Below are 22,641 nucleotides of genomic sequence, written 5' to 3' on the forward strand. Positions count from 1 at the left end.
AGAAACAGATGAAATTATTATAGGGAACAAGGAAATGGCAGAAGAGTTGAACAGGTACTTTGGTTCTGTCTTCACTAAGGAAGATACAAACAATCTCCCAGATGTACGGGAGACAGAGGAACTGAAAAAATAATTGCATTAGGCGAGAAATTGTATTGGGTAGACTGATGGGACTGAAGGCTGATAAATCCCCAGGACCTGATGGTCTGCATCCCAGGGTACTCAAGGAGGTGGCTCTAGTATTCGTGGACGTATTGGTGATCATTTTCCAATCTTTGATAGATTCAGGATCTGTTCCTGTAGATTGGAGGGTAGCTAATGTTATCCCACTTTTCAAGAAAGGAGCGAGAGAGAAAACAAGGAATTATAGATCATCGGTGGTGGGGAAGATACTGGAGTCAATTATTAAAGATGTAATAACGCCGCATTTGGATAGCAGTAAAAGGATTGGTCCAAGTCAGCATGGATTTATGAAGGGGAAATCATGCTTGACTAATCTTCTGTAATTTTTTAAGGATGTGACAAATAAAATGGATGAAGGAGAGCCAGTGGATGTGGTGTTTCTGGACTTTCAGAAAGCCTTTGATAAGGTCCCACACAGGAGATTAATGGGCAAAATTAGAGCACATGGTATTGGGGGTACGGTATTGACATGGATAGAGAATTGGTTGGCAGACAGGAGACAAAGAGTAGGAATAAACGGGTCCCTGTCGGAATGGCAGGCAGTGGCGAGTGAAGTGCCGCAAGGCTCGGTGCTGGAGTCTCAAACAATTTACAATATATATTAACGTTTTAGATAATGGGATTAAAAGTAACACTAGCAAATTTGCAGATGACACAAAGCTGGGTGGCAGTGTGAACTGCGTAGAGGAAGCAAGGAGGTTGCAGGATGACTTGGGCAGGTTGAGTGAGTGGGCAGATGCATGGCAGATGCAGTATAATGTAGAAGAATGTGAGGTTATCCACTTTGGCGGCAAGAACAAGGAGGCAGATTATTATCTGAATGGTGGGGTTGGGGGAGGAGGACGGAATGCTGCCACGTGCGGCGGCAAGCAGTAGATAGGACTGTTCGCTGAACTTTCGGTGGACAAAGCATTTCACAGCACCTAGGTACATGTGGCAATAAAGTATAATTGAATCATAAATATTTAATTATAGTCATAGAGACACACAGCACGGAAACAGGCCCTTCAGCCCAGCTCGTCCCTGGTGACTAATATGCCCTCCTTACGGTCCACCCACTGATCTGCGTTTGGCCCATATCCTTCTAAAAGGGGGCTTTAAACACTGAGCCTATGAAAGAAGTTACATCAATGTCCACAGTGGCCAGTGAAGTAAGCATTAACCTGGCATACATTCCCAGCAGATAGGGTGTTCAATTCCTTCATTCCTGACTGATAACCTGTGCTAATGCAGAAGCTCTGTGATAATCTCAGTAACAAGGTCACCATGGATATCTCCACAAGTTTGCTTATTTATATCTTGGAACTTTTGAAGTAACAGCCCCTTATTTTAAGTTGCAGGATCTGTTACTGCATGTTGATAACCCTTCATGGTTCTCCTTAAGAGAGCACGGTGAAAAAGATAATAGAGGCACTGCTGCACAGCTCCAGAGACACGGGTTCGATCCTGACCTCGGGTGCTGTCTGTGTGTGGAGTTTGCATGTTCTCCCTGTGACCGCTTGGGTTTCCTCTGGCTTCCTCCCACATCCCAAAGACGTGTGTGTTTGTAGGTCAACCGGCCCTCTGTAAATTGCCCTCAGTGTGTGGGGAGTGGATGCGAAAGTAGGATCACATGGAACTAGTGTGAACGGGTGATCGATGGTCGGCGTGGACTTGGTGGGCCGAAGGGCCTTTCCTTGCTGTATCTCTAAACAAAACAAATAATTTGGTGCCAAATATTACTCCTCTCTACTACAATCAGTCCGAAGAAGGGTCCCAACCCAAAATGTCACCTATCCACGTTCTGTTCCATGATTCAATTCCATTGGATCATTTGAGTCATTTAAATGAATCCGCCGACTACAATCAGACTGAAGAAGGGTCCCAACCCCAAACGGGACCGATCCATGTTCTTCAGTGATGCTGCCTGACCCGCTGCGTTACTCCAGCACTTTCTGCCTTTCTCCAGCCATAGCTAAAAACCCGAGGTCCCTAGTGCACCCAAGGCAGTTTGTAGTTCAAGGTCAAGTGGCTGTTTGTAGTGTTCAATAGCCAGTGGGAATAGTCGGTGGGAATTGACAGCCTCTGCCAGCATATGGGCTTCACGCGAATGAATGAATGAATTGAGTTACACAAGCTCAGGACATCCAGTCCCCGTGTGCCGTGAAGCGTGACGCTGCCTCACGCCAGGGGGAGGCAACGTTTCGGATCGTAGCAGCTGAATTAGGCAGAGCCCCGAGGTCCCGGAGAGAGAGTCCACTGGGGAGGTTTGCCAGCGTTTCCCCTCTCTTGGTAAGTTCATGCGTGGTAGGGGGCAGTCACAGCGGGCAAATGACTGCGCATTTTTACCCGATCTATCCCCTCTCATGATCTTATACACCGGTGTAAAAAGATAGGCACAAAGTGCTGGAGTAACTCAGTGGGACAGGCAGCATCTCTGAAGGAAAGGAATAGGTGATGTTTCGGGTCGAGACCCTTCTTCAGACTGAGAGTCTGAGTGTAAAAAGAGGTTTGTTTGGCAAAAGGAACAAAAGGATTATTCGGAGTGGCATCAATGAGGCATGTTTAAAGAACATTCACATTTACTGTCCAGCAGCTGTGGTGGCCATAGAGGGATAACAATGAAATGTACTCACTTCATCGGCTTGAAGAGGGCCTGCCCATAGTTTTGGAACGTCATGATGAGTTTCAGCTGAGTGCCTCCAGATTTCATCGCTGTGAGGTGAAAAACAAATGGGTGGTCAACTAAAACGTACACTTCATTCAAAACGCAAACTGGCATTTGGCGACTTGAGAATTTAGGAAAGTGGCTTGTATTTCCACAACGCCAAAGGAAATAGTGATCGACTTGTGGAAGGCTCGATTGTAATCATGTATTGTCTTTCTGCTGACTGGTTAGCACGCAACAAAGGTTTTTCACTGTACCTTTAGTTCACATGACGATAAATTAAACTCAAACTCAAACTCTAACTAATCCCATCTCTTTCAGGATTTTCATAATCACCGGAGTAACTCAATGGGTCGAGCAGCATCGGGAGAGGGAATGGACAGGCGATATTTCAGGTTGTGATCCTTCTTCAGACTGATTATAGTAGAGGGCAGGGGGAGAGGAAAGAGAGGAAATGTCCCCGATATGAGTTTAGGATGAACATTGAAACATCAAATAGCGAAAGGCCTGGATAGAGTGGATGTGGAGAGGATTTTTCCAATAGAAAGTATAGGACCAGAGGGCACAGCCTTAGAATAAAAGAACATACCTTTAGAAAGAGGATGAGGAGGAATTTCTTTACTCAGAGGGTGGAGAATCTGTGGAATTCATTGCTACAGACGCCTGTGAAGGCCGTAATTGGGTATTTTTACAGAATGACAGATTCTTTATTAGTACAGGTGTCAGGGGTTATGGGGATAAGGCAGGAGAATAGGGAAAGACAAATCAGCCATGATTGAATGGTGGCGCAGACTTGATGGGCCGAATGGCCTAATTCTTAACCACCCTATAATTTATGAACATGAATTTATGAACAATATCTGCCCTCCACATTGCACTCCTTTCCTCTCCTCTCCCTTTACTCCTTTTCATTTTTTTAGCCTTTTAGTTTTTAGAGATATATAGTGTGGAAACGAGCCATTCAGCCCATCGAATCCACACTGACCAGCAATCACCCGATCATTCTAGCTCTATCCTACATCATCCTGGAACCCAAGCAGTCGCAGGGAGAACGTGCAAACTCCGTACAGACAGTACCCAAGGTCAGGATGGAACCTGGGTCTCTGGTGCTGTGAGGCAGCAGCTCTACCAGCTGCGCCACTGTGCCACCCTTTGCGCCACCGTGGTCTACAGATGGCATACAATGCAACACTGATGGGAGGAATTAATTCTTAGCCCCGATCAGATCAAATCTCTGCTTTGTCCTCTAGACGCTAGCCATTTTAAGATGAAAATACAGATTTTCATATCAAGAGCCAACTAATCCTGGCATCTCGCCAGTGTACATAATCTCTTATCTTCCCTCAGCCACCGTGGGAAGAGATTGCCACCGTCTGCAGGGTTCCACAGATTTACAGCAGGTTTTCTCTCATTGTATGTACCGGATAATATTAGCAGCTGACCTTAGGGGAGAGAAAAGCAATCTGTACTCTGTTCTCTGATGATGAGAATGTCATCTTGAATTAACCAGAGACACAGCGGATATTTCTGGAGAAATCAGTGGAGCAAAATAGGGCGACAAGCAAGCAGCCGACTGATCAGATTTCATATCAGACAATTTATGTAACGCTCTAATGGTGTCAGTCCTTGACGTTACCTCTCCTCTGTCAGACAGAACCCCATCCTCTGTTGCATTGAATATAAAACAGTACAGCTCAGGAACGGGCCCTTCTGCCCACACTGTCTGTGCTGGGCTTGATCCTGACCTTGGGTACTGTTTGGAGTGTGGAGTTTGCACGTACTTGCTTTCCAAGGCGGCGGCACAGTGGCGCAGCTGTTAGAGCTGCTGCCTCACAGCGCCAGAGACCCGGGTCCCATCCTGACCTCGGGTGCTGCCTGCGTGTGGAGTTTGCATGTTCTCCCTGTGACCGTGTGGGTTTCCTCTGGGCGCTCCGGTTTCCTCCCACATCCCAAAGACGTGCAGGTTTGTTGCATCAGTCTAACGGAGGGTCCTGACCCAAAACGGTCTTATATCCCAAATGTGGAGTATTTCTCTCTCCACAGAAGCTGCCTGACTTTAAACTTTAGCGGAAACAGGCCCACCGAGTCCATGCCAACCAGCGATCACAAGCACTATCCCACACTAGGAACAATTTACAATTTTTACCAAAAGCTAATTAACCTACAAACCTGTTTAAGAAGGAACTGCAGATGCTGGATAATCGAAGGTACACCAAAAAGCTGGAGAAACTCAGCGGGTGCAGCAGCATCTATGGAGCGAAGGAAATAGGCAACGTTTCGGGCCAAAACCCTCCTTCGTCTGAAGAAAGGTTTCGGCCCGAAACATTGCCTATTTCCTCTGCTCCATAGATGCTGCTGCACCCGCTGAGAACCTACAAACCTGCACGTCTTTGGAGTGTGGGAGGAAACTGGAGCACCCAGAAAAATCCCACTTGGTCACAGGGAGAACGTTCAAACTCCGTACAGACAGCACCCCGTAGTCAGGATGGAACCCGGGTCTCTGGCGCTGTTGTACGGCAGCAACTCTACCGCTGCGCCACCGTGCCATCCTGACAGTGGCGTGCACTACAACAAACAGGTTTGACAGGGCAAGCACGGAGAAGCGTGTGTCTCGACTTGTCAGGAACGGTCCGGGGTGGAATTTGGGAGAGTGCGCAGGGGAGGATGAAGCTCTCTCCCACAGGGATGGGGGGTGGCCTGGGGCGGAGCTGAACCCCTAACCATTTATCAGCTGGGTGGCGGGGATAAAGACGCAGGGAAGACAGACAGGGTGGGAGGATGGGAGGGAGGGAGGGAAGTGAGAAGGAACGAGAAGTAAACACCAGCACAGGCTTGTTGGGGCAAAGGAGCCCAGACCTGCCCTGATATATTTGTAGAGAATAAAACTCATTGATCAGACTGCAGAGAACTGTACATGCTGGTTCACAACTGCCCAGAGGGCGTACTGCTCTCGGCAACGGTGGAACAAGGTGATTAGTTTAGTTTATTGTCACCTGTACAGTGAGAAGCTTTTGTTGCATGCTAACCAGTCAGCGGATAGACTATACATGATTACAATTGAGCCGTCCACAGTGTACAGATACATGATCAAGGGAATAACGTTTAGTGCAAGATAAAGCCCAATAAAGTCCGATTAAAGATAGTCTGAGGGTCTCCAATAGCTACATAGTAAGTGTTACACTTCTGTAAGACTTGCCTGTTGCGGAGGGGAGAAGAGGGAGTGACTGGAGCGAGACTGGTCCTTGATTATGCTGGCGGATGAATCCTAGAGAGAGGATGGGAACAACTATAGGGGATCTAACGAATATACATCTAGAGGGTAAGGCGGCAGGGTGCCAGGGCAGTATAGTTGCAGACTGACAGTGCCTGAGACCTGGCTTGGATCCTCACTCTGGGTGCTGTCGATACGGAGTTCGTACGCCCTCCCTGCGACAGCGTGGGTTTTCTCCAGGTGCTCCGGTTTCGCCCCACACTCCAAAGATGTGCAGGTTGACAGGTTGATTGGTTTCAGTAATTTTGTAAAATGTCCCTGGTGTGTAGGATAGGGCTAGTGTACGGGGTGAGTCGGCACAGACTCAGTGGGCCAAAGGGCCTGTTCCCGCACCGTGTCTCTAAACTCTGAACAAAATACTGGAGTAACTCAACACTTCAGGCAGCATCTCTGGAGAACACGGATAGGTGACTCTTTGAGCTAAACCCAGAACAAATCAGGGTCGGACCAAATCAACTTCTGGTAATCATTGTCTTGATTGTAATCATGTATTGTCTTTCCTCTGACTAGTTGGCACACAGCTAAAAGCTTTTCACTGTACCTTGGTACACGTGACAATAATAAGCTAAACTAAACTAGTTAAGTCTAAAGAAGGGTCCAGCCCTGAAATGTCACCTATCCATGTCCTCCAGAGATGCTGCCTGACCCGCTGAGTTACAACAGCACTTTGTGTCCTTTTTGTAAACCAGAATCGGCATTATATTTAGGTTTCTTATTGTTACATTTACCGAGGATTGTTTTGCAAGGTATCTAATCTGATCAGATAATACTATACGTAGATGCAATCAAGCCAAACTCAAGTACCTTACGTAGAACAAAGGGGAAGATACAGAGTGCAGAATACAGATCTCAGCATTGTAGCGCATCAGTTCCAGAGACAAAGTCCAATGTTCCCGATGTTGGGGAAGTCCAGAACTAGGGGTCACAGTTTAAGGATAAGGGGGAAATCTTTTAGGACCGAGATGAGAAAAATAAATTTCACACAGAGAGTGGTGAATCTCTGGAATTCTCTGCCACAGAAGGTAGTTGAGGCCAGTTCATTGGCTATATTTAAGAGGGAGTTAGATGTGGCCCTTGTGGCTAAAGGGATCAGGGGGTATGGAGAGAAGGCAGGTACAGGATACTGAGTTGGATGATCAGCCATGATCATATCGAATGGCGGTGCAGGATCGAAGGGCCGAATGGCCTACTCCTGCACCTATTTTCTATGTTTCCATGTTTCTATGTCCACAATGGGGTGGAGGTGAATCAGACAGTACCCTAGCTTATGGAAGGACAGTTCAGAAGCCTGATAACATCAGATAGTTTTGTTTATTGTCACGTGTACCGAGGTACATGAAAAACTTTTTTGTTGTGTGCTATCCATTCAGCGGGAAGACTATACATGATTACCATCGAGCCGTGCACAGTGTACAGGTACAGGATAAAGGGAATAATGTTTAGTGCAAGATGAAGTCCAGTAAAGTCCGATTAAAGATAGTCCTGTTCAACTGCCGGATAACAGCTATGACGGAACTGTCCCTGAATCTGGAGATATGTATTCTCACAACAGAGGGGAAGAAGCTGTTCCTGAGTCTGGTGGTGCGCGCTTTCAAGCTTCTGTTTCTTCTGCCGGACGGGAGAGTTGAGAAGAAGGAACGACCGGGATGGGACAAGCCTTTGATTATGTTGGTTGCTGTTACAAGGCAGCGTGATGTGTAGATGGGAGTCAATGGTGGGGAGTCTGGTCTGGTCTGTGTGATGGACTGGGCTATATCCACAACTCTCTGCAATTTCTCATTATAACTGTGGCACACTTCTAATTTATTTTTTAATTCAAAGTCACAATAGCAACCTTTTCTATCAGATAGCATTGTGACCAGGGCTCCTGTGGGATGTTGTGAAATTATAATTCCCTGATTGAAATGCAACCAAACTCCCATTTCCTATCTATCATATGGCTATTATTATACCGCTGATACGCAGTAATTGCTAAGGTGTTACCCAAGGTTGTCTAACTGGCTGCAGGCAATCAACATGCATCTCTTTTTAACAGTCATAGTGTCTCTGTTTTTTTAGTGAAATTATTCATTGCAGTGAAAAAGGAGATGCATTTAATTGGAAGCTGTTGCAATCAATGTGACTGATTCGTATGTAAAATACAAAGTGCTGAAGTAACTCAGCGGGTCAGGCAGCATCTCCTGTTTGGAGGGTCTGAAGAAGGGTCCCCTAGCCATTGTGTGCATGGAATGGACAGGCGACGTTTCGGGTCGGGTTCCTTCTTCAGAACTCCTTCGTATGAACATGAATTCAGCAGGTCAGGCAGCATCTGTGGTGGGAAGAGACAGAGGACGTTTCGGGGTGGGACCCACTCCGAAGAAGGGTGGGACTGGGGGCGAAGCTGACAACAGCTGCTGCTTCACAGTACCCATGTCCCGGGTTCAATCCTGACCTTGTGTGCTGCCTGTGTGAAGTTTGCATGTTCTCCCTGTGACTGCATGGGTTTCCAGAGCTCCGGTTTCCTCCCACATCCCCAAGATGTGCGGGTTTGTAGGGTCTTATATCCGAAATGTGGACTATTTCTCTCTCCTTAGATGCTGCCTGACTTTGTATACAGTACGAGAACAGGCCCTTCGGCCCACCGGGTCCGCAATGACCAGTGATCACCCCGTACACTGGCACTATCCTACCCACTAGGGACAATTTACAATTTTTACCAAATGCAGGTAGGTGGGACTAGTGTAGGTGGGGTATGTTGGTCGGTGTGGGCAAGTTGGGCCGAAGGGCCTGGTTCCACGCTGTATGACTCTATGACCACATTTCCAAGCACAATTTTCAAGTTTGCTCTACTTCCTTCTTCAACCCCTAACCCCAAACATTGACAAGCAATATCACCAACATCTTTCTGAAAGCAATGCCAGGTCTCCGTATCCTCTAAAGTTTGAATGATGTACTTGGAAACTCCAACTGCTCATGTGGGATACTAATATTCTCACGACATCTGATCTATATTTTAGTTCCAACTGGTTTTGGCTACTTTTATCCCTTTAACTTGAACAATCTTGTTCTGAACCTTTTTTGCTTTTATAGTTAAATATATCACGCCTTTTGCATTCTTACTCCTCTATCTCCAAATAATTCCGCCACCAACTCTGGTCCCCTCTCCGGCTTGAATGGTAGCCTTTAGAGACACAGGCCCGGTAAACAGGCCCTTCTGCCCACCGAGTCCGTGCCGACCAGCGATCACCCTCACACTAGCACTATCCTACACACTACGGACAATTTACAATTTTACTGAAGCCAATTAACCTACGAACCTGTGCCGTCTTTGGAGTGTGGGATGAAATCAGAACACCCGGAGAAAACCAATGCAGTCGCAGGGAGAACGTGCAAACTCTGTACAGACAGTACCCGTAGTCAGGATCGAACCCGGGACTCCTGCACTGTGAGGCAGCGGCTCTACCAGCTGCACCACCGTGACCAATGACGTACCACAGCATCAAGTGCTAGGATCCTCACTACTTGTGGTACACAGATTATTTGGATGTGAATGCAGGAAGTATAATTAGTAAGTTTGCAGATGACATGATTGTTGGTGTTGTTAACAGTTGTAGGCTACAGGATGTTATTGATCAGTCGGCATGATGGGCAGAGCAAGGGCGGGTGGAATTTCATCCCAATAAGAGCAAGGTGAAGCACTTTAGGAGGTCAAATAAGAATGAAATGGTGGGGCCCAGGGGAGTGTTGGGGAACAAGGAACACTTGGTGTATATGTCCAAGGACCAATAAAGGTTGCAGCATACGTAGATGGGGTGATGAAGAAGGAAGATATGCAGCACAATGGCGTGACTGTAGCAGTGACAGAGACCCGGGGATAATCCTGACTATGGTCGCTGTCTGTGCAGAAGTTGTACATTCTTCCCCTGACTGCGTGGGTTTTCTCCGGGTGCTCCACTTTCCTCCCACATTCCAAAGACAAGCGGGTTTGTAGGCTAATTGGTTGCTGTAAATAGCTCCTAGTGTGTCGGGAGTAGATGTGAAAAGTGGGATAATATAGAACTAGTCTACACGTCATCGTTGGTTGGGGTGGGCTCAGTGGGTCAAAGGGCCTGTTTGCACGCTGTATCTCTAAACTAAACTGAGTTTGGTTTTCCTCAGAGCAGAGTAGGTTGAGAGAAGACCTGATAGAGGTGTACAAGATAATGAAGCACATAGATAAGGTTATATTAAGAAACATTTCATCATAGAGTGGTTACCTATCATTACAGGGGACAGGTTTACAGTAAAGGGTGAAAGATTTGGAGAAAATCTAAGGAGGAACTTTTTCACCTTGTGAATGGTTGGCATATGGAACGCACTGCTTGAAGAGGTGGTGGAAAACTACCAACATTGAAGAATCATCTGGACGAGGTATATAATATCATGAGGGGAATAGGCAGAGTCAATGCACAAAGTGTTTTACTCAAGGTAGGGGGATCAAGAACCAGACGTCCCCAATGGGAACCTGATGGGCAACTTTTTCACACATAGAGCAGTGGGTTATATGGAACCAGCACCCAGAAGAGGTATTTGAGGCAAGTACTATAAACACATTAAATAGACATATGCGCAGGTATATTGAAAGGAACGGTTTGGAGCGAGATGGGCCAAACGCAGGGCAGGTGGGACTGGTGTAGATTGGCGCCCTGGTCGGCATGGGCAGGTTGGGCCGAAGGGCCTGTTTCTGTGCTGTATTACTCTGGGGCTCTGTATTTGAAACCAATACAGTGGAGAGGCCTTGACATTAAATTGGAAAAAAGGGGCGGGGGAGGGATATTTGCTTATGAAAATATGATCAGATTGTAACTTAATATGATTGCTTATAACGTTAAAGCAGGTCGCGCACGTTTGTTGCTAATTAAGACTACTATTAGAGGGGATTGAATGGAAGAGTATAAAGACCGACCTATAAACTTGTAATGCAATTGGATAATTGGCCTGTTTCACCGCTCGATCAGCGCACAAGGCCAATTAGTCAAACGAGTTTGCTGCCGCCTTGGCAGAGCTATTCAATTAGTCCAGTCCCAGTCCCAGTCCCATTCCCAGTCCCTGTGGCCTCATAACTTTCCCAACAAGCATGTGTCCAATTGACTTCTGCACATTCCGTTGAATGCCCTTCCAAAAGTCCATTCCTTATCGCAACCACTTAGTCATAGTGTCATACAGCATGGAAACAGGTTATTTGGCCCAACTTGCCTACGCCGACCAACATGTCCCCATCTACACTAGTCCCATCTAGGCCTTTTATTATTGGGTAGGTTTCAATGCGTTCGCGCTCCCCCTCATCTTTATAAACTCCAGTGAGTACAGGCCCACGTTCCTCATACCTTAACCCAATCATCCCCTGGATTTTTAGTCTAGGGATGCGTGAGACGGTGGTGTAGCGGTAGAGTTGCTGCCTTACAGCGCCAGAGACCCGGTGAGCCAAAGGGGCCTGGTTTCCATGCTTTATCCGTAAGCTAAACTAAACCAAACTAAAAAGATACAGCTTGGCAACGGTGCTTTACCCACTGAGCTAGTGCCGGCCAACGATCACCCCGTACACTGGTTCTATCTCACACACTAGGGACAATTTTACAGGCCAATTAACCTACAAACATGCCCGTATTTGGAATGTAGGAGGAAACCAGAGCAACGCAGATGAAAGCCAGGTGGTCACATGCAACGAGAGAACATGCAAACGCCATATAGACAACACCCAGAGTCAGGATCAAACCCGAATCTCCAGCGCTGTAAGGCAGCAACTCGATGCCCCTTATTCACGTAAAAGTGTTGGCATGGAATGAGGTTCCATAGGTTACGATAGAGTCACAGAGTCATACATCACGGAGACAGGCCCTTCGTCCCAACTCGTCGATACTATCCAACATCAAACATCATATAGAAAAAAGGCATTTGAAATAAACATATCTTCCTCAGGCTCCAAGGACCAGTTCTCAACTCCCTGTAGTTGTTTATGGTTGATATGCAAATCCTGGAGCATGGGGTGCATGTGTAAAGTATCTGAGATTGTCGATACCATGAGGGTTGGGGAGAGGACAAGTTACGGTGAGCGTATTAAAACTCTGCAACAGGATATAAATGGGTTGGGTTCATGAGAAAAAACTCGGCAAGTTGAGTTCAATGTGGGAAAGTGTGAGGATATGAACTTTGGTACGAGGAATCCAAAAAACTGATTATTATCTCCATGGAGAGAGAGACAACAGGTGAGTGAGGGACAGAGAGATCTAGTTGTTCTTGAGAATGAATCATAGCAGGCAGGTGCAGTAATTAGTTAGAAAGGCAAGTGGCACATTGGCCTAAAGTGCAAGGGAGTTTAAGATACACACAAAATGCTGAATTAACTCAGCATCTCTGGAGAGAAGGTTTGGGTGATGTTTCGGGTCGAGACCCTTCTTCAGACTGAGAGTCAGGGGAAAGGGAAATGAGAGATATAGACGGCAATAGAGAGAGAGAGAGTTCAGTTTAGTTTAATTTAGTTTAGTTTAGTTTAGTTTAGTTTAGAGATACAGTGCAGAAACAGGCCCTTCGACCCACGATCCCCGCAATCTAACACTAGCCTCACACACTAGGGACAATTCACATTATTCCGAAGCCAATGAAACTACACGTCTTTGGAGTGTGGGAGGAAACCGAAGAACCGGGAGAAAATCCACGCAGGTCATGGAGAGAACGTACAAACTCCGTACAGACAGCACCCGCGGTCTGGTGCTGTAAGGCTGCGTCTCTGTGCCGCTCCCAGTTAAGAATTTGGGGACAGGGAAATGTTAGAGCTAGGACATTTTAAAAACGTTTAGATTGATGCGTGTTTATGCAAGGCACGGAGGGATATGGATCATGTGCAGGAAGATAAGAGTTGTTCTTGGCATCATGTTCCACACAGACATTGCAGGTCACAGAGCCCGCTCCTGTGCTGTAATGAGTGCAGAGTATTTTATTCAGTTGTGGTTAGCCTGTTATACGAAAGATGCTGTTAAGTTGGAAAGGGTGCAGAGATCTATGAAAGTGTTGCCAGGACTCGGAGGCCTGAGCTACAGGGAGATGTTGGGCAGGCTAGGACTTTATTCTTTGGAGCGCAGGAGGATGAGGAGTGAGCTTATAGAGGTGTATAAGATCATGAGGGGAAGAGATTGGGTATATGCACAGAAGATTTGCGCCGGGGGGGGGGGGGGGGGAGGGACAGTTGACGCAGATTCTATCCCAACATTTAAGAAACAGTAGACAGGTACATGGATTGGACATGTTTGGAGGCAAATGCTGGCAGGTGGGACTAGTGTAGCTGGGACATGTGGCCAGTGTGGGCAAGTTGGGCCAAAGTGTCTATTCCACCCTCTATCACTCTATGACTCTAAGATAGATACAAAGTGCTGGAGTAACTCAGCGGAAGGCAGAATCTCTGGTGAAAAAGGATTGGTGACGTTTCGGGTCAGAACCCGACTTCAGACCCTTCTTCAAACGCGCAGAGTCTTTTACATAGAGTAGGGGAATCGAGAACCAGAGGACATAGGCTTATGTTAGGGGGAAAGATTTAATAGGCACCTGAGAGACAACTTTTTTGCACAAAGGGTGGTATGTAAATGGAACAGGCTGATAGAGGAGGTAGTAGAGGCAGGTACTATTACAACGCTTAAAAAACATTTGGACGTACAAGGATAGGATAGGTTTAGAGAGATATGGGCCAAATGCAGGCATGTGGGACTGGTATAGATGGGCATGTTGGTTGACATGGGTAAGTTTAGACTTCAGATGGCGTGGAGAAGCTGCAAGTGCAAGATGTAGATAGGGATGGGTAACATGAGTACAGGTGTAGTACAGGTCCACCACCGATATTCCTGTATCTGATGGTCCGCCACCTGCTTTATTCCGGAAAAAATCACGAGGGCGCACTTGAAATTCCCCCAAAAAGGTTCCACCGAAAAAGTGGCACCAAATGTGGTGAGGCGGCCGATCCCCACCTCACCGGGTCCGATCGGTGGGTCGAGTTTGCCCCCTGTAGCCGGGACTTTGGAACTCTAGCCCCGCCGGAGCCGGTAGATCCATTCCCATAGCCGACTTATGAGGCCAAGTTTACCGGCCGGTATCCCAGCTTACCAGCGGCCTAGGTGGACCATTCTGGCACCGTTGGACTCCTCTCGGTTGGTCCAGCTAAACGGATAATCCAGATAGGCTCCGGAAACCAAGGGGATGCCGGAAAATCGGCGGTGGACCTATGTTGAAATGGAGATGTGCTCACCAACACTGGAGATCTGCTGAGTAGCCAGGTCGCCCAGCAGCCCATCGATCGCAGGGTTGTGGCGGGAATACAACTCGTAGCGGTTTATCCCGATGTGAAACTTTAACCAGTTGGGGTAGGAGTCAATGGCGGTCTCACTACCAGCGGCCGCGTAACCCTCCTCTTCATTGGCCCTGAAACAGAAACGATTCACAAGTCAAACCCATCCGTCTACGGCAGTCGACAAAGAAAGAGACAGGCCCACTGCTGGAAGAGTTGCTGCCTCACAGCGCCAGAGACACAGGTTCAATCCTGGCAATGGGTGCTGTCTGTACGGAGTTTGTACGCCCTCCCTGTGACCGCGTGGGTTTTTCTCCGGGTGCTCCGGCTTCGTCCCACACTCCAAAGACGTACAAGTTTGTAGGTTAATTGGCTTTGGTAAAATTGTAAATTGTCTCTGGGTGTGTGTAAGATAGTGCTAGTGTACGGGATGATCATTACTCAGCGTGGGGCTGAAGGGCCTGTTTTCACGCTGTATTTCTAAAGTAAACTCCCTTGCACTTAAGGCCAAGCACTCTTTTGCCCATTCAAATGTCTGACTGCAACCCCTTCCCTTTCAATGAAAACTAGATTAATGACATTGAGAAGTTTAGTTTAGTTTAGTTTATTGTCACTTGTACCGGGGTACAGTGAATAGTTTTGTTGCGTGCTAACCAGTCAGCGGAAAGACAATACATGATTACAATCGAGCCGTCCACAGTGTACAGGTACACGATAAAAGGAATAATGTGAATACCGTTTAGTGCAAGATAAAGTCCAGTAAAGTCCGATTAAAGATAGTCCGAAGGTCTTCAATGAGGTAGATGGTAGGTCAGGACCACTCTCTAGTTGGTGAGAGGGCGGTTCAGTTGCCTGATAACAGCTGGGAAGAAACTGTCCCTGAATCTGGACATATGCGTTTTCACACATATACCTTTTGCCTGATGGGGGAGAGGAGAAGAGGGAGTGAGCGGGATTTGGTTATATGTCCTTGATTATACTGCTGGCCTTGCCGAGGCAGCATGAGCTGCAAGTGGAGTCAATGAAAGGGACATAGAAACAAAATGCTGGAGCGACTCAGTGGGACAGGCAGCGTCTCTGGATAGAAGGAATGGGCGACGTTTCGTGTCGAGACCCATCTTCAGACTGAGAGGGAGGTTGGTTTGTGTGATGGTATGGGTCGCGTCCACAATGTTGCACCCTTCTGGAATGAATTTGCAATTCAAATAAGCAGATCCCTCATTGTTCCTCAATAGTATGCTGTCACCTCTCCCCACCAAATGTGGTTGAATGGAGCTGCCAGCAGAAGGTGACTATTATCAGGCAACTAAACCATCCTAACAACAGTGAGAGAGCAGACCTGGGATACTGTCTACCTCATTGGAGAATCTTGGACTATCTTTGATCGGACTTTACTGGACTTTATCTTGCACGAAACGTTATTCATGTTATTCCCTTTATCATGTACCTGTACACTGTGGACGGCTCGATTGCAATCATGTAAAGCTGTAAACTACAGCTGCGTCCGCTGGACTGGAGGGCGGCAGCTTCGGCAGCTTCGACCGCTCCGGGCCGCGGAGTTTGAACCGGCCCGTTTGCGGAGCTCGGGTTCAGCCGCGGGACTTGCTAGCCATCACCCGGCGGGGTCACAACATCGGAGGCCTGGATTGCCTCAGCGCAGAGGGAGAGCAAGAAGGGAAGAGACAATGATTTTGGGACTTTAAACTGCGTTGAGTGTTTGTTTTGTTATTTATTCTATGTTATGACTGCAGGCTAAACCATTTCGTTGCACTGAAAAGTGCAATGACAATAAAATTGAATCCAATCCAATCCAATGTAAAGTCTTTCCGCTGACTGGTTAGCACGCAACTAAAGCTATTCACTGTATCTTGGTACACGTGACAATAAACGAAACTCAAACTCAGATGAATGTGCAAATCAAATTCCTCGTATGTTGCAAAACATAGTTGGCTAATAAAGTAAGTATGAGTATGAGCACATGGCTACTAAGTGATGATCCCGGGAATGGGACGTATGCCTAGAGGGAATGTCCCCCAACCCTGTCCTTGGATTCCAATATCATGAAGGTTAAAGAATGCTCCCGGATTTCACGACCGGAAAAAATATCCTCACGAAGTTTGCTACACATCTCGAATGTCTTTTGTTTGATATTTGGTACCACCTATTAAAATAATAGGCAAATTTCATGTATATTGAAAAGGAGAAAAAAATGTGGTTTCAGAGAGGGTGAAAAGAGAGTGAGAGAGAGAGGGAGAGAGAGAAAGGGAAGGAGAAAGAGAGAGAGAAAGAGAGAGAGAGAGGGAGAGAGAGAAAGGGAAGGAGAAAGAGAGAGAGAGAGATACAGGGGGAGAGAGAGAGATAGAAATGACTGTTTATTTTGAACTGTAGATGAAAGGCTGTCATTACCAAGGTGATGTGTGAGACAGAGGGAGAGACAGAGAGAGGGATACAGAGGGGGAGACAGGGAGGGGGAGACAGAGAAGGGGCAACTGAGAGGGGAGATAGGGAGGTAGAGACAGAGAGGGAGAAATGGAGAAGGGGAGACGGTGAGGGGGAGACGGAGACAGAGAAGGGGGAGACAGGGTGGGGGGGACAGGGAGGGGGGGACAGGGAGGGGGGGACAGGGAGGGGGGGGACAGGGAGGGGGGGGACAGAGAGGGGGTGACAGAGAGGGGGAGAGCTGCAGACACACTGCCATCCACCGTGCTCCAGTGTCGGGGTGTCGCTGATACAGGAGGGAGAGGACGTTGGCCCGTGCAAGCATGAACAATAGGTGTTTACTTGTGGGATGTGAGGAGTGACTATCTCGTGGTCAGGACTGCCCCAAGGGCAACTACAACACAAATAGGCTTGTCACAGCAATGGCCTTCTTACACAGCCAGAGCCTGCTCCTTCCACTCTTCAAACTGACAGCCCTCTCTTCTCCAGCCTCTCATTCCCTCTCCCCCCTCCCCCCGCGCTCTCTCTCCATTTATCCTCTCATGTTCTCTCTTCCCTTCTTTCTCTCTATGCTTTTTCACCCATCCACCCATCTCTCCCTCCCCTCCTCTTCCTCTCTCTCCCTCCCTCCCTCTACCTCTCCCTCTCTCTCTCTCCCTCTCCCCCTCTCTCTCCATCCCCGACAACACCGAGACACAGAAGTAATCAACAAGCAAGAAACAGCTACAGAGAGGGAAGGGCGCACTTTAAAGCAACTGTAAACCTCTCTCAGTAGATCTTAAAAACCTTGTGGCCAGCAGTAATGTAATTATCGGCAAGAACACAAAGTGCTGGAGTAACTCAGCGGGTCAGGCAGCATCTCTGGAGAAAAGGAATAGTGACGTTTTGGGTCGAGAGCCCTCTTCAGGGTCCCAACCCGAAACGCCACCTATCCATGTTCTCCAGAGATGCTGCCTGACCTAGCTGAGTTACCCCAGCACTCTGTGAAACGTCACCTATCCATGTTCTCCGGAGATACTGCCTAACCCGCTGAGTTACTCCAGCCCTTAGTGTTCTACGCAAGATTCCAGCTCCCGCAGTTCCTTGTGTTTCCATAGTTTGGATCAAAGCATGGGCAATAAAGGCACAGAGGAAGGCACCAATTTCAGGTAGTCCTTGCTTTCTCCCTCCTTCCCCTCCCCTTCCCAGCTCTCCCACAGCCTACTGTCTCCGCTTCCTTTCTTCTTCCCGACCCCCCTCTCCCCCCCCACCCCACCCCCGCCCCACCATCCACATCAGTCTGAAGAAGGGTCTCCACCTGAAATGTCACCAATTCCTTCGCTCCATAGATGCTGCCTCACCCGCTGAGTTTCTCCAGCACTTATGTCAACCCATCAAATGCACTCGGACTAACCCAATTTCATAATTCAATCCACATTTGTAACTAGTCATCAAGTTCTTTTTGAGGGTCTCTGCCCCAACGGGCAGTGAGTTATAGAGTCAGAATCACACAGCATGGAAATAGGCCCTTCGTGCCAACTCACCCATGCTGACCAAGATGCCCCACCTAAGCTTGTCCAATTTGTTTAGTTTAGTTTAGTTTATTATTGTCATGTGTAACAAGGTAGAGTAAGAAGTGTTTTTGTTGCGTACTATCCAGTCAGCGGAAAGATACACGTGATTACAATCAAGCCGCCCACAGTGTAGAGATACAGGATAAAGGGAATAACGTTCAGTGCAAGATATAGTCCAAAAAAGTCCGATAAAAGATAAAGAGCACAGCTTTAAGTTGAGAGGAGCAAAGTTTAAAGGAGATTTAGTTTAGTTTAGAGCCCGGAAATAGGCCCATCGGCCCACCGAGTCCGTGCCGACCAGCGATCCCCGCACACTAACACTATCCTACACACATTAGGGACAATGTACAATTTTCCTAAGCCAATTAGCCTACAAGCCTGCACATCTTTGGAGTGCGGGAGGAAATCAGAGCACCTGGAGAAAGCCCACGCAGGTCATAGGGAGAACGTACAAACTCCGTACAGACAGCACCTGTAGTCAGGATCGAACCCAGGTCCCCGGCACTGTAAGGCAGCAACTCTACTGCTGCGCCACCGTGCTGCACAGTTTTAAGTTTAGAGGAGCAACGTTTGAAGGAGACGTGCTGGGGCAAGTTTTATTTTACACAGGTGGGTTCCTGCAATGCACTGCCCGGGGTACAGGTGGAGGCAGATACGATAGTGGCGTTTAACAGACGTTTAGATAAGCACCTGGATGTGCAGTGAATGGAGGGGATATGGATATGGATCAGAGGGGCAAAGGACTGGAGGGCAGAGCTTTAACATGAGTGGGGAAAACTTTTAATCTCTGCAGTTCTACTGTCAATGAATGATAATTGTGCTTTGTGAGTCCTCTTGTCTCTGTCTACAGTCTGCTGTGTCACCGTTCTACAGCTGCGTCGCTCCCTATGCTCAATCCGGACTGAATCACGGAAAGGGTTAAAGCAGGAAGGGGGCGAGTCGGCTCCTTCGACAAAAGACTGGTTCTATGCAAGAACACCCTGCCCAAACCGTCTCTCTTCTGAACACGGTGCTGGAGTAACTGAGCGGGTCAGGCAGCATCTCTGGAGAAACGTTTCAGGTCGAAACCCTTCTTCAGACTGAGAGTCAGGGGAGAGGAAAACTAGAGGTATGAAAATGTACAAAGAACAAATGAATGAAATGTGTGAAAAGGACAAATCAAAGCCTTTCATGTCTTCATTCATTTGTTCTTCGTACCTTTTCACGCCTCTAGTTTCCCTTTCCCTTGACACAGGGGTCCCGACCCGAAACATCATCTCTTCCTTATCTCCAGAGATGCTGCCTGACCCGCTGACCTCCTCCAGCATTTTGTGTCGATCTTCGGTGCAAACCAACATCTGCAGTTCCTTCCAACACGTTTCAGGTTGGGGTCCTTCTTCAGAAACGCAGCCTATCCACATCCCCCACAGACGCTGCCTGACCCGCTGAGTTACTCCAGCACTTTGTATTTTACTCAAGATTCCAGCATTTGCAGTCCATGTCTCCTTCCAATCCTTTTACTCGCAGGTTATTCCCCACATGTGCAAAATGCCGCCACCACCTACTCTCCTCACCCCCATACTCTAACCACTCATTAAATTAAATAAAGTCCCCTCATGGCATATTTGAATCTCCTGCCGTCACTCCAGAAGGCAGCATATATTGTTGTCACGTATATCGGGGTACATTGAAAAGCTATTTATTGCGTGCTATCCAGTCAGCGAAAAGACGATACATGATTACAATCAAACCTTCCACACTGTATAGATACAGGATAAAGGGCATAACGTTTAGTGCAAGGTCCGATTATAGTCTGAGGGTCTCCAATGAGGTAAATGAGAGGGGAGAGGATGGACTCAGTTGGTGAGCGAATAGATTCAGTTGCCCGATAACAGCCAGGAAGAAACCCATTGGAAGAAACTGTCTCTGAATCTGGAGGTATGCGTTTTCACACTTATCTGATGGGAGAGGGGAGATGGGGAGGTGGCCAGGGTGAGACTGGCCCTTGATTATGTTGGTGGCCTTATGTTGGTGAAGTGTCGATGGAGTCAATGGAAGGGAGGTTGGTTTGTGTGATGGTCTGGCCTTTGTTGAGGGCAATTCTCAACCCACGCCCCTCCCAGCTCCCTCCTCACAAACCCTCGTGAATGCCACAGGTGTACGGGGTGGCACTGTAGTGCAAGTTGATAAGGATGGGGCCTCACAGCTCCAGCGATTGTGGGTTCGATCCTGACCTTGGGCGGTGTCTGTGTGGAGTTTGCACGCACCCTCTGTAACGGCGAGGGTTTCCTCTGGGGTGCTCCAGTTACCTCCAACGTCCCGATGCTGGGAGGCTAAATGGCTTCTGTAGATTATTCCTAGTGTGTGGGTGGGTGGGTGCCAGCAGAGCCAAGCTCGATTCATGAATCAAGTGAGAGAGAATAGATTTGGTTGTGGATGGGCAAGTAGTAAATGTGTAGGAAGGAATTGCAGATGCTGATTTACACCGAAGATAGACACAAAATGCTGCAGTAACTCAGCGGGTCAGGCAGCATCTTAGTTTCAGAGATACTGTGCGGAAACAGGCCCTTTGCCCCACCGAGTCCATGCCGACCAGTGATCGCCATACACTAGCACTACCCCACATACTAGGGACAATTTACAACTTTACCGAAGCCAATTAAACTGCAAACCTGTACGTCTTTGGAATGTGGGAGAAAACAGGAGCGCTCAGAAATGATTCACGCGATCATGGCGAGAATGTTAAACTCCGTACTGACAGCACCCGTGGTCAGGGTCAAACCCGGGTCACAGTGCCGCGTCTCTGGAGAGGGGTCAAGGAAAGAGCGTTCACGTCACGGCCCTGTTTCCACCAAACTTTCCACCGCTACGCACAAGAAGCGCAAGACGCCATTGTATACTGATGCCGAGATGTGTGTTCAGCTCGAGCTGAACAATGACTAATCCTGCGATGTGGACTCGATAGGAGGATCTCTGGAGAAAAGGAATAGGTGACGTTTCAGGTCAGAACCCTTCATCAGACTGAAAATAGAGGTGGGCAGGGAGAGAATAAACTCGAAGCGAGGAAAGGCCAGAACAAATCAGGGCCATCAACAGATGACCTCAAGAAGGGTGGAATCCATAATGGATGATCATTGGCTGGGGAAGATGCGCTAACGAGAGGGATACAACGATGCGAACAGTGGAACTGGCAGGATTCATCAAAACATAAAATGCTGGAGGAACTCAGCGGGTCAGGCAGCATCTGTAGATCGAATGGACAGGCGATGCTTTGGATCGGGGGCACTTATTCAGTAGATTTGCTTGTAATTGATGGGAATATGGAGAGTAAAATGGGATTTATTTAGATTAAGTAAGCACTGTAAATTGTCTCTACTGAGCGATAGAATCTGAAGGGAATTAATGGGAAATTTTGGGGAAAATAAATGAGGATTAATGTGGGTGAAAAGGACATAGTCCTGGAGATAGAATCATACAACGTGGAAACAGGCACTTCAATCCAACTCGCCCACACTGACCAACATGTCCCATCTACATAAATCCCTCTTGCCTGCGTTTGCCCCATCTCCCTCTAGACATATCCTATCCATGTACCTGTCTAAATGTTTCTTAAACATTGCGATAGTACCTGCCTCAACTACCTCCTCCGGCAGCTCATTCACCACCCTTCATGGCAATATATGGTCAAATAAAATGGAATTGGAGTCCTAATAGCGTAGAGTCATTGAGCACAGTAACGTACCCTTCAGCCCAACTTGCCCATGCCAACCAAAATGCCCCATCTATGTTAGTCCCACCTGCCCGCGTTTGGCCCATATTGCTCTAAACCTCTCCTATCCATGTACATGCCAAATGTCATTTAAATATTGTTAAAGAACCTGCCCCAACTGCCTCCTATGGCAGATCATAACATATACCTGCCACCATCTGAGTGAAAATGTTGCCCCTCACGTTCCTATTCTCTCCTCTCACCATGAACCTATATTCCTCTGGTTCTAGATTCCACCCACTCTGGGTAAAAGACTGTGCATTTACCCCTCATGATTCCCCTCAAGAACATGGGGGGGGGGGGGGGTGGTAGTTGGAGTTGATGGAAGGTTAGTGGGGGATGGCAGGGGATAGCCTTGATGGGCCGAATGTGTTCAAACGTTCATGTCATAGGTGCAGAATTAGGCCATTCAGCCCATCGTGTCTACTACGCCGTTCAATCACGGTTGATCTGACTTCCCTCTCAACCCCATTCTCCTGCCCTCTCCCCAGAACCCTTTGACACTCTTAC

The 22,641-nt window shown here is 47.7% G+C and overlaps 1 protein-coding gene across 1 annotated transcript in view; it reads right to left on the minus strand.

The window, feature by feature from the left end:
* Positions 1-22,641, minus strand: part of fam20c (FAM20C golgi associated secretory pathway kinase) — a 48,551-nt gene that overhangs the window by 24,833 nt on the left and 1,077 nt on the right. The window contains exons 2-3 of the mRNA XM_033040548.1: positions 14,353-14,525; positions 2,799-2,877 (exon numbers count right to left, since the gene is read on the minus strand). Of these exons, the coding sequence (XP_032896439.1) occupies positions 2,799-2,877; positions 14,353-14,525 (252 nt within the window). The remainder of the gene's footprint in view (positions 1-2,798; positions 2,878-14,352; positions 14,526-22,641) is intronic.

The sequence above is a fragment of the Amblyraja radiata genome, chromosome 22 (assembly GCF_010909765.2).
Source record: "Amblyraja radiata isolate CabotCenter1 chromosome 22, sAmbRad1.1.pri, whole genome shotgun sequence".
NCBI lineage: Eukaryota > Metazoa > Chordata > Chondrichthyes > Rajiformes > Rajidae > Amblyraja > Amblyraja radiata.